General features: G+C 44.8%; 1 protein-coding gene across 1 annotated transcript in view; it reads left to right on the top strand.

Moving 5' to 3' along the window:
* Nucleotides 1–307: 307 nt before the first annotated feature.
* Nucleotides 308–12,477, top strand: part of TPD52L1 (TPD52 like 1) — a 36,395-nt gene continuing 24,225 nt past the window's right edge. Inside the window, exons 1-2 of the mRNA XM_075553733.1 lie at nt 308–380; nt 4,766–4,881. Of these exons, the coding sequence (XP_075409848.1) occupies nt 308–380; nt 4,766–4,881 (189 nt within the window). The remainder of the gene's footprint in view (nt 381–4,765; nt 4,882–12,477) is intronic.

Genomic DNA, 12,477 nt, shown 5'->3' with positions numbered 1-12,477 from the left:
AAAGTTATTTTCCTAATTTAAATAAATTCCACTTTCATATATGTGCTCACAATGCAGGATAGGGCCCCAGATCTGAAATCACAGTTTGTAGCCATTTTAAGCCCTAGCCATTGTTACTAAGTCCGTTTTGAACATAAAGACAGGGCCTAGTCTGCACAAGTATGAGACAGTAGGGACTAAAAATGTGTTGAGGCCAATGGGAAATTTCATGTCAGAGTTGAGAGTTGCAAGGGCTTGTGGACTTGAATCCCACCCAACATCTTCTTTACTGCTCTTGAACTGGTTGTAAGGCAGACGGGTCTAGAAGATGGACCCAGACCAACTGCAGGTGGCGCCCGGACTGCTGGAACTGCAACAGACGCACAGCCTCGGTGCTGAGTGTGGGTTCTCATCAGCAAGGCTGGAGCCAGACCATAGTCACTGTGCAGTTAGAACCTGCTCAAGCCTGCTCCATCTTTGAGCCATGCACATGAGATTTAAGTGCAGGATCACTGGCCAGTTAGTGGATGAGGACATGTGACAGCATTCGAGAGGGACTTTAAGACATTGTTCTTTGCTGGCCACTTGGCCCTGAGACCATGCACAAGGGACGAGAGTCTGCCGGTCTTGTGCCCTGCACTGATTGGCTGTGCGTTCGACTCTCAGGGCCCATGGTGCTTTTGGATTGGCTTCTGTGTCAGAAGTCACCACTCCCTATTTTCCTCCTAGTTTGCTTTAGCCTGGAAGCCCCACTGAAGCCTGTTCATGTGAGAACAACTCACACGGACAGGTGATTGGTGACTGCGTTGGTTGGGAATTATACCCAGGTCTCTCACAGGGACAGAACAGGGGCGCCCACCCAGCCTGCTAAGGGAATAGACAGAGGACCCTGTGAGAAGATGTTTGGCAAACATGTTGCCCTTGAAGCCAAGCCCAAACGAATATCCTGACATCGGACTGTAGCTTGAAATAAATCCAAATTCATGCTGACCCAGAGCCAGAACCAAGGTAAAAGTGGAAGAAACTATGCATCAGATCCAGAGTCGTCGGTTAGAAAATGGCTTGATTATCTGTAGAACAGCAGCCCCTTCCTCTTAAAGTACCCTTTAAAACTAGAGGCCTCCCCCAGACAGCATCCCTTCTCAATTCAAGAGAGCCATTTCATTTCTTTCGATGTGATCCTATGCTTCAATCAAACTGTGGGTTAACCCTTTGCTGCTGGTGGTGGTGGTGTGCATGTGTGCATGCGTGTGTGTGCATGTGCGCACACATCTTCTCTCTGGACCCTTACACACCACATGGGACTGGAGCTAGTCCTCTTGTGAGTGACAGCCTGGTGCTGAACTTCACATGTACCCCTGAAATACCACTGTTACCCTCTACAAAGTCCTAGCACCTGCTAAATAACGTGATTCTTGATGGTATGGGGCCACTGAGAATCGCTTTTTAAAAATATGTGTTTTTAATCTTTTCTAATATCTGCTTCCATATACTCATTTTCACATTATCATCTATCACTTGAAATCTGTTACCTATTGTCTTTCCCCCACACCTAGTTCTGATTCTCACTGCTATTGAGTCGATTCTGGCTCTTAGAATCCAGTGGGCCAGCGTAGAACGGCCTCTGTGGGTTTCAGAGACTGTAACCCCTGATGGCTGTAAAAGCCCCATCTCTCTCCTTCTGAGAACCCGGTCGTTTTGAACTGTTGACCTTGAGGTTAGCAGTGGTTATGGGTTGGGCTGCTAACCACAAGGTCAGCAGTTGGAAACCACCAACTGCTCCCCAGGGAAAAAGACTGGGCTTTCTACTCCAGTAGAGTTGCGGTCTTGAAAACTAATGGGCAGTTCTACCCTGTTCTAAAGGCTCGCTACGAGTCAGCGTGGACTCTTATGTCAGTGAGGTAGTTTGTTTGTTTGTTGAGTTCTGATTCAGTTTTACTGGTTATTAACTTTTGGTTTTATCTCACTCCTCTTCCAATCTATATCTTGACTCTGAAATTATCCTTTGGCTTCATAATCTGCTTGCTGCGTCCCTAACCCAGTGAAAACGAACATCTCGTATTGAAAACAAAGGGGTTTGCTTTCGCATGTCTTTCTGTGCACGGCATCCTGTTCTGAACAGTGCTGCTCAGAGAGCACTCACTAGCAATGGATACTGCAGGGATATAGATGCCCACGTAAAAAAAACCAAGATGGGAAACGGACCTTTAATTTCAAGGTGAGTGCTGAAGGGCACCAGCCTGATTAACCCTTGACGACATCGTCCAGCACCCTGGTCTCCAGGCAGATTTCATGCATGGATGGCCTTTCTGTGTGAGCCTTCGAGAGACTTCCATGGGTGTGTGATGGACCAGAGATGCAGACTGGCATAAAGATCTCACTTTGTAAGATGTAGGTACCTCACTCTGAAAGCGGCACCACCTTCTGGGTACTGGGGTTTAGATTTCATTAAATTAATGTTTTGTCTGGTAAAATCAGGATCTACCGTACAGTCTTCCTGGAAGATACTAAGGATGCTTGATGACTTGGAAAGTCTGTGTCTGTAACGGTCACTTGTTCCGCTCTTACACTGTCCAGATGGGCAAGCTGAGAGTTTGCCTTCCAGCTCAGTTTGAGCAAGGTCCTTTACGTTGCTAGAAGGGCCGGATGGGGAAGAGACCTCTGTGAAGTACAATAGAATATTGTTCCGGATTGCGCTCTGGCCTGCCGCTGGCACAGGACTGGTTGGTAGCTCATTTATGAGAGCACCGTGGCTTGGAGCAAACTCAAAGACCGCTAGCAACATTGTAAACCTCACACCCCACCCAACGACACCGAGTTGATCCCAGTCCTTCAAAATGAGTGTGAAGTCCAGGAAGCCATTAACCAGGAACCGATGACCTCCCCTATCCCATCCTTGCCCTTCTCTCTCCCTCCCTCCCGAGTGAAAACCATGCTTCTGAGTTTTTACCTATCCTATATATGTTTACTAAATAATTTCATTGTAACTAACAGCTTTTTGTGCTGGGACTTCATGTGAATGGAAGGATTTTCTATTACTTTTCCTGGGACATAGGTTTTTCCACTCAGTGGCTTGTTCCTCAAGTTGTTGGAAGGAATGGATTAGTTTTATTGGTTCTGTTGTTTATTGTCCTCACTGTGTAAACATTCCATAGTTTACTCATGCATTCCCCTATTTCTAACCTTCAGTAGGACGGACTGGTTTGGCTACCATGGAAGTTTAAGAATGTCACGTGGTGTTGCTATACAGGAGCTTCTCGGATATGAGTGGGAAATCCACAGGGGATCACTGGGCTGTAGGGCGTGTTCACGTCCAACTGTGCTAGATATTTGCGACTATTTATGCTGTCAGCTGCAGCACAGGGGAGCTTTCATCCTTTACATAGTCACCAGCACTGAGTGAATTCAGACTTCCAAAGTTTGCTTCATCCAGAGGGTGTGAATTAGTTTGCTTTGTATTTCTGTGAATATCAATGCAGTTGAGCATCTTAGGTGTCTCTGTTATTCCTCCCTCTAAAGGTCCTGTGGGTTTTAGTTTATTTTGCCCATTTCTCGTTGGGTTTTCTTTCTGTCTTGTAAACGGTGATTTGTAGGACATCTGTGCATCCTAGGATGTGCAGTGTCACATCTCCGCTTCCATTTGGAGCCTTATCTTCTCATTTTCCACGTAGTATTTTTGATGAAAGAAATTCTTCAGTTTATTTTTTTTCTTCCCTAGTTTGGCCCTTTTATGTCTGATTTCAAAAATTTCTTACAACCAAAGTTAAATAAATACAAACTCCAATATCTTCTACTAAAATGCTCTGACGCTAGTGTGAAGGTCTAAGCTTACTTAGACCTTATAACTATTTGTTCTAGAACCATTGCTAAAAGACTTTCCTTTATCGATAGACGTATACATACCAGTCTTGTCATAAGTCATCTCAAAAGTGAATTTTCTATGTCTGTGCGGATCTTTTCCCGGGTTCTCCAGAGAATATGTGCCTTTGTGAATGGCAGACTCTAGAGATCGGCTTCATTTATAGACGTAGAGCTACTCCGGGGCTAGTCGGTGGCACAAGTCTTTGCAGGGCCCAGGCATGCCCATCTCTCCACCCTTCCAACATCAGTTTGTCCGTGATGTTTGCTCACAACTGTACCCGCTCCACGTTCCCTGTGTGCATGTGTCACAGTACCACATCTAAAAGGGTCAACCACTTTAAGATTTACATTCTTCTCCTGAGAGGGTTTGGACTACCCAAGGAATACACGTTCAAGTTACAAGCTTTCACACAGTTCACTCAGGGTGATGAATTCTCACACGAGGACATTTTCGTTTTCCATTCTGTGCTGCGTTTCAAGATAGGCAATTTGCCCTGTAGATGCCTGTGGGGGTGAAAGGGTATTCCCACGGGGGCCAAAATTTATGTAGTAGGGTATCTCATGTTGAACTTTTCTCCCTGAGTGACCTTTGCCCCTAGCACCCCACGAGACGGTGAAACCCGAAGCTGGAACCCGTTTGGCGAATGTAGACCATGTAAAGCGTCGGCTTCATTTACGGGTCTGGCTTTCCACCGTCACTTTGTTTTTGTTTGTTTCGACTTTCTTGTTCCTTCCTTTTAGGGCAGCTCATCACTCATTTAAAGGCGTGTTCTCCCCCTCCCCCTCCCCCTCCCCCTCCCCAATGGTTTCGCTGTCATCAATGGGAGGGCCAATCAGAGTGTGTAGTGCTTCTGACAGTGGAGGGAAAAATTAGTTGAATTTGTTCAAAGATAGGAGCTTTATGTTTCCTCAATCTTGTCTCCAGGTTTGCTGGAGGCCGAACCACTGCAAGGAAGAGACGAAGATGCAGTAGCTGGTGCCGAGTCCTCTAGCATGCTGTCGGAGGAGGAAAAAGAAGAGTTAAAAGCAGAATTAGCTCAGGTATGGCGAGTGATTTTTTTTTAATTGTGACTTGGGTGAAAGTTTACAGAGCAAATTGGTTTGTCACTGGTTATTAATCTTTTTGTTGTTCATATTTGTATCTTGAGAGTTACTCAGTTTGATAATTGAATGTGCCTTTCATTAATAAACCTTCTCAAATGAATACTCTGCGGGAGTATATTCGTAATGCTAATTGTTCATCGTCTCTGGGTGTTGAGCATGGGCTAAGTGGTTGATTGCAAGCAAGGGCTGGCCACCAAACCCGCTCAGAGGCCCCGGGCGGCAGACAAGCTTGGTGATGTGCTTCTGAGAGGTCTCGGCCTTGGACGCCCAGGGAGCAGCTCTGCCCTGCACACACAGATGGCCAGTTGGGACCGGAGAACCACAGGTGTCGGTCCCTCTCTGGGGCGGTGCGGTCCCACGGCTTCTGCAACAGTGACCATTTCCATTCAAGAGGCACTCTGTTTTTCTAGCGCCCACGCCACGATGGGGTTAAGAAATCACGTACACACCGGATGGAGCCCGTTCAAGATGACAGCACAGGTGCCAGCTCCTGTTCAAAGCCCCGTTTGTCTTAGGTCATCAACCTAGAACAAACGTGATGTATCTTTTAATGAAGATGTCGGCCATCAAAGCGCCAGACTATCAACTTGTGTGTACTCTCTGACAGCTGTGTGTACTCACGGGGGGCGGGGGGGCAGGCAGTAGTGCATCATGGTCGTGACTTTGTGCAAACGGTTTTTGTGTTCCAAGATGCACGAGTCCTTAAATACTGAACAGCGAAGCCCTTACTTTGTGGGCGCCACGGCCGGAGGGGGGCTCCTCCTGTCGCAGGAAGCAGCAGTGCTGGCAGGCAGAGGTCAACATTCCCTCCCCCTTCTTGTCCCTGCCTGTAGATGAGAAGAACCTGTTGGAGGTGGAAACAGGCTTTGCATTTCCATTACCTTTCCTACAGCGGGAGTCCCTCCACCCAACACTCACTCCTGTGCGTGCTCCACAATGTTGAAGGGCTGGCATTCTGATCACCCGACTGGTGATTCGCTTCTCTTCCAATTGCCCGTGAGCCACTATGCCGTTGCCACGAGGGTCTGTGTGGAACGGTGTTCCACAGGGGTTTCCGTGGATGGTTTGGGGAGTACATCACCGGAAGTTTCTTTCCAAAAGTCTCTGGTAGACACACAGCTCCAATTTTGGATCAGAGGCTGAGCACACTCATGTTTGACACACACAGAAACGCCAATATTCTTACAAGCATTTTTGATAACGTAACACAACACTGATGTCCTTGCATGGCTCAAACGGTTAATGTACTCAGCCGCCCACCAAAGCGCTCGATGGTCCCAGTCTACACAGAGGGCCCAGGGAAGACAATTCTGGACATATACTTCTGACAAAGGAGTCATCCAAAATCCTGTGAAGCACACGGGGTCACAGTGAGTCGAAATCAACTCGATGGGAACTGGTTTGTAATAAGGGTAAAGACGGTCCAGCTGATTTCTAAGAAATCTTCATTATAACGTACAGGAGCAGCTCGTTCTTCTGGTACAACCTGAAATTATTTCAATCTACACAGTGCCTCAAATCAAATAGACTGGCTCTGCAGCTGTGATTGTCTGTGGTCAGTGAACTAGAAACACACAGTTCACAGACTGACCACAGAAGCCAGCATGCCTGGGCCAACATCAGCATTAACACGTCACAGAAGTAAAACGTAAACGTTTTCTTTTCCTGAACTTTTAATTTTTATTTGGGTGAAGATCGAAGGAGCATATCAATTTTCCATTCAACATTCATGCACATTTTGTTTCATGCTGTTGATTGCTGTCCCCATGGTGTAACCACCCTCATCCACTGCCTCTCCCCTCTGCGTTCGCTGTTTCCTTTCTTCACTCTGCCTTCTGCACCTTGTCCCCGGTGGGAAATGCTGTCCTTTTGACCAAACCTGGTTGGCTATGTACTTCCATGATGGTTCTAAGGAAGATGTACCTCCACAGACACCTGAGCACCTTAAGGTTCTGTCTGTTACGTGGCTGCAAGTTGACCCCCCACGAGAGTGAGTTCAGTTCTAGGTTTGAAAGGTCACTAGGGGTCATAGTCTTGATCATTCTGTCTCTGGCCAGATAGCCCGGTCTTTTTATGACTTTGAGTTTCATTCCACAGTTTTCTCTCCGTCTGTGCATGGATCTTTCAGGATGGTCAGTAGAGGCAGCAGGGCACCATCTGGTCTCTGGCTGGTGGAGGTAGAGAGTCGTGTGTTTCATTAGTCTTTTGGGTTAATGGCTTCTAAGTGTCTTTTATTGTAGAACATTTTCCTTGAGGACTATGTTGTGCTAATTGACCTTGATGCCCCTTGATTGTGCTTCATGACCTATTCATGTCGATTTTAGTGGCCAAAGGTCATGCTCTCTACTGCTTAATTCCTTCAGTTTTATAGCCTAGTTTAAGTTCAGGACAACATTTGTAACAGACAAACTGCTAAAAAGTGTTTATTTGTATGGGTTCTGGATGATTGAGGTCTACACACACCGATCTGACTTAGAAGAAGCACAGGCCAGAGCGCTCCTTAGCTGCAAGGACGCTGAGGCTTCGTCTAACATACTGTGGACATGTGGTCAGGAGAGAGCAGGTCCTGGAGAAGGACATGGTGTTTGGTAAAGCGGAGGGGCCGCAAACAAGAGGAAGGTCCTCAAGGAGGCGGACTGACACAGTGCCTGCAGCCAGGGGCTCAGGTCCAGGAACACTTGTGAAGATGGCTCAGGGTCACTGTGAGTCAGATTAGACATGATAGCATCCAACAATATAAAAGCATGTGCATATTTACATACATGTGTATTTCTATGTGTGTTTGGCTTGTGTATGCTTACTCTCTAAATAGCGAACATGTATTACTTTTACAATCAATTAAGATATAAAGTCTTTATGCTTCTCTAATGACCCTGAAAATCGAGCCATGTTTTCAGAACTTGCTGTTTCATAGACCACATTGATAAATTTCTAGTTCATCTCATTCCTTAGGCTTTTTCAGCCCAACTTCGGGAAGGATCGCTAGACTCCTTGTTACTGTGTTCAAGTTATTGGATTCATGTTTGCTTCATTTAGAATTCATTAGTGTTCATGCCCCACTTTGTATGTGTGTTCTTTAGTTGTGAGGAACTACTGGATCTTGCTAAAAGTCATGTTGGGTGACTTCCAGCGGCACGCGAGGTTTGCTTGCCCCGCCCTTTTACACACAGACCCCTGAGCATGCATGTGCACATCCACACATGCACACATTGGGTTCTTTCAGGTTACAGATATATTCAGATTACAGATATAGTCAGATTACTACAAGAGCTAGGATGTAATTATAGTCAGAGACTCAACTCAGGACATCCATAGCTGGCCTTAAGAAGAAGCAGGACATCTTTTAGATGGCTCCGCATTTCCATCTCCACTCTCCACAGACTCTTTTGAATGGTCCCTGGTCCAAGTAAATCCTTTGGTCTAGCGTTTCCACGCAGTACGTACTAGCTGTCCATTGGTCACTTAGTAGCAATCTCGGTTCTTAGATCTGTTGTGGTATTGAAGTGCTTTCTGCTCAACTATCTTACCTAAACATTCGTATCTTACTGTTAGTTTTTGTTGTTCCTCTTATACTGGGCTAATTTATAAATCAGACTGTATTCTGTATATCTGAGTGTGTTCTGGCAAAGACAAAGTCTGTAGAGAGTTGGGCATTATCTGCAATTTCAGGCATTCCCTGGGGGTCTTGGAATGTATCACCCGTGGATAAATGGGGGCTACTGTAAAAAACAAACAAACAAAAACCCAGCTCTTCTGTCTAGCAACTTCATCTGTGAATGGGAGGGCACATTTATTAGAATGCTTACGATCCTTTGAGCACTTTCATTTTGTGACCATGCCATCCATGTTCATTATCTCCAAACTTGGCCTATGAAGAGGATCTTTGAAATGACTCCATTTATGTGTCATTTATCATCCTGATATAGGACCTCCGTCAAATAATGAAAAGAACTCATCCCGTGTCAGGAAGCAAATATCATGAAGGTGTGTGGGATAGCTATGTACTTGCATATGCATGTTTAAGGGGTTCATTTAGGGTATATAAGTAAGCAACGTATCTCAGGAAGTTATATGTCCAATGTTGAACCTCAGTTGAAAATCCTATGAAGTCAAAATTTCCTTTGAACATTTCTTAGGGCCCCATAAAATCTGTATTATCTTATATACATTGCTCATCTCTCCGGTAGTACAGCACAAACCCACCTCCCCACCCAACGAAGCATTTGGAGTTTGCTCCTTGTTGGATTAGTACCATGTGAGATTGTTGATTTATATTTAGGATATAAGACTTTTCTTTTTTTCTCTCTTGGTCTCTTTTTTCCTCTAATTCGATTAGAATGAATTGAACATGAGTATGCTATGCTCCATGATACTAAGAAACACTTAAATTAGTTAAGAAATTGGTAGAGTCATTCTGTGCCGCCTTCTTAGGACATGGAAATTTTGGTCTGTTATAACACACTCTGAGATCCATCTCTACCAGATGTTTCCGAACCTTCCCCACCCCCACCTACTTTTAAAAAATCATTTTATTGGAGGCTTGTACAGCTCTTACCACAATCCATGTAAACATATATTATGTCAAGCCCATTTGTACATATGTTGCCATCACCATTTTCAAACCTTTTTCTTTCTACTTGAGCCCATGGTATCAGCTCATTTCCCCCTGGCCCCACGCTCCCTCCCTCATGAACCTTTGATAATTTATAATTTTTGTTTCCATGTCTTACACTGATTGATGTCTCCTTTTACCCACTTTTCTGTTGTCTGTCCCCCTGGGAGGAAGTTATATGTGAAGCATTTCTCCCACCACCTTCCCCTTACTCTCCTGGTATCGCTACTCTCATTATTGGTCCTGAGGGGTTTATCTGTCCTGGATTCCCTGTGTTTCCAGCTCTTATCTGGACCCGTGTACATGCTCTGGTCTAGCTGGATTTGTAAGGTAGAAGCGAGGTCATGATAATGGGGAGGGGGAGAAGCCTTAAAGAATTAGAGAAAAGTTGTGTTTCGTCTCTTCTTTGTGACACTCTGTAAGAGAATGTCCAACTGTCCACAGATGGGCTTTGGGGTCTCCACTCCATACTCCCCCTCATTCACATTGATATGATTTTTGTTCTGGGTCTTTGATGCCTAATCCCATCGAGACCTCATGATCACACAGGCTGGGGTGCTTCTTCCATGTGGACTGTATTGCTTCCCAGCTAGTCAGCCGCTTGTTTATCTTCAAGCCTTTAAGACCCCAGACACTATATCTGTTGATAGCTGGGCACCATCAGCTTTCTTCACCACATTTGCTTACACACCTATTTTGTTTTCAGTGATCATGTCGGGAAGGTGAGTATCACAGAATGCTGGGTTATTAGAACAAAGTGCTCTTGCGTTGAGGGAGTACTTGAGTAGAGGCCTATTATCCATCTGCTACCTTAATACTTAACAAATAAATATATGCACGTAGATCTATTTCCCTGTCATTTTATATAAATATATTTACATATGTATATACCTGTATTTAGATCTCATAAATGCCCTTTACCTCCTCATTCTTCCCTCTATTTCCTTTAACTTTCCTCTTATCCCACTATCATATTCGCCCTTCATTCAGGTTTTGGTGATTCCTCTTGGCTACACTGCCCTTGATCAAACCCTACCAGGCATCCTATACCGTCCTCACCACCAATTTTAGATCACTTGTTGTTCCCTTGTTCCTGGGTTGGTTCCCCCGCGCCCCTTGCCTCCTTCACTTCTTTCTCTCTCATGTCCGCCTGGAACCGTAGGTAGCATTGTTGTCTCCTCTGGATTGTTTATCCCCAACTACCTTATCTTGATAGACATGCAGAGACAATAATAAGCACAAAAACAAGACAGCAAAACAACAGAAGAAACCAAAACAACAGCAGCAAAAACAAACCACCACCACCACCACCAACAAAAGCATATAAATAGTTCCAGGTCTGTTTGTTGACCTTTAAGAGTATTTTCCAGTTGAATCTGATGGGGTACCACGCCCTGGCCACAAAGTCTATTTTTGGTATTCCCCAGGGACTTCATTGCTTTGCTCCCCTTGCTAATCTCTTGCACACCCTTAGCATTTTGCTCTGGTGTGATGGGGTCAGATTGGGCACAAATCCTGCACTGTGTCTCCAGTGTTGTACTCCGTAGAGCTGTGGGTCAGTGAGGGATGTCATGTTTCGTGGTAGGATCCATGCCCCCTTTTAAAGCTTCTACATGGAAAAATATGTCATTTGCCAAACTAGGGGAAATCCTTGCAGCTGCAATGACAAAGAACTAACATTATTATTATATCTTGCTTAAAAAAAAAGGCTCATATCCAAGAACACAGTCAAGGGTCATCAATAAGCAATTAAAAAGAAATTCAAAGCCAGGAACAACTACCTCTGTTGCCATGATAGCAGGGGAACCAGGTGGTGCCTGGTTACCTTCGCTGAACATTTTGGTCAAAGATTCTATAGAAGAATAGAGATCAATAGGGGAAAACACAAACCAGAATGTAAAATCCTCATGGAATCCTGGAGTTATGGAGACTGGATAAACCCCAGAAGCTCTTGTTCTGAGATAACCTTAACATTTTAGATTTTAAAAATATATCCATGGATGTCTTTTCAAAGTCTCAGATAGATTAGGCTGACTAGTAACACATGTCTGCCTTGAGCATGCTCAGAATAAATCAAAGCTTACTGTTGCCGGGGTTCCTGGACATACATGCACCGAGCGACGCCCAACAAAGCGTGTTGGCACGTGCCTTTGTCACCAGTTTTCAAACAAACTTTTCTTAATCCTTTTGATCTTCTTTTATTTGTTTGTTTGTTTTTCATTTTTAAAAATCATTTTATTAGGAGCTCATACAACTCTTATTACAATCCATACATACATTATTTGTGTAAAGCACATTTGTACATTCATTGCCCTCATTGTTCTCAAAACATTTGCTCTCCACTTAATCCCCTGGCATCAGGTCCTCATTTTCCCCTCCCTTCCTGCTCCCCTCTCCCTCATGAACCCTTGATAATTTATAAATTATTATTTTGTCATGTCTTACACTGTCCAATGTCTCCCTTCACCCACTTTTCTGTTGTCCATTCCCCAGGGAGGAGGTCACATGTAGATCCTTGTAATTGGTTCCCCCTTTCCAGCCCACCCTCCTTATACCCTCCCAGAATCATCACTCTCACCACTGGTCCTGAAGGGATCATCTGCCCTGGATTCACTGTGTTTACAGTTCCTATCTGTACCAGTGTCCATCCCAGCCTATCTTCAATTTAGAAAAACCTGCGGAGATAATAACATGCACAAAACAAAAACAACAAAACAAACACAAGAGAAGCTTGTAGTTAGTTCAAGGATTGTTTGTTGGCCTTTAGGAGTGTTTTCCAGTCTAGTCTGTTGGGGCACCACACCCTGGCCCCAAAGTCCACCTTCAGCATTCCCTGGGGATCTCGCTGCTCCATTCCCTTGCTGTTCTGTTGCACTCTCTTAATGTTTTACCTCGGTGTGGTGGGATCAGATGGGGTGCAA

Source organism: Tenrec ecaudatus, chromosome 7, assembly GCF_050624435.1.
Source record: "Tenrec ecaudatus isolate mTenEca1 chromosome 7, mTenEca1.hap1, whole genome shotgun sequence".
Classification (NCBI taxonomy): domain Eukaryota; kingdom Metazoa; phylum Chordata; class Mammalia; order Afrosoricida; family Tenrecidae; genus Tenrec; species Tenrec ecaudatus.
The sequence above is the reverse complement of the archived record's forward strand: the minus strand, read 5'-3'. Positions and strand labels throughout refer to the sequence as shown.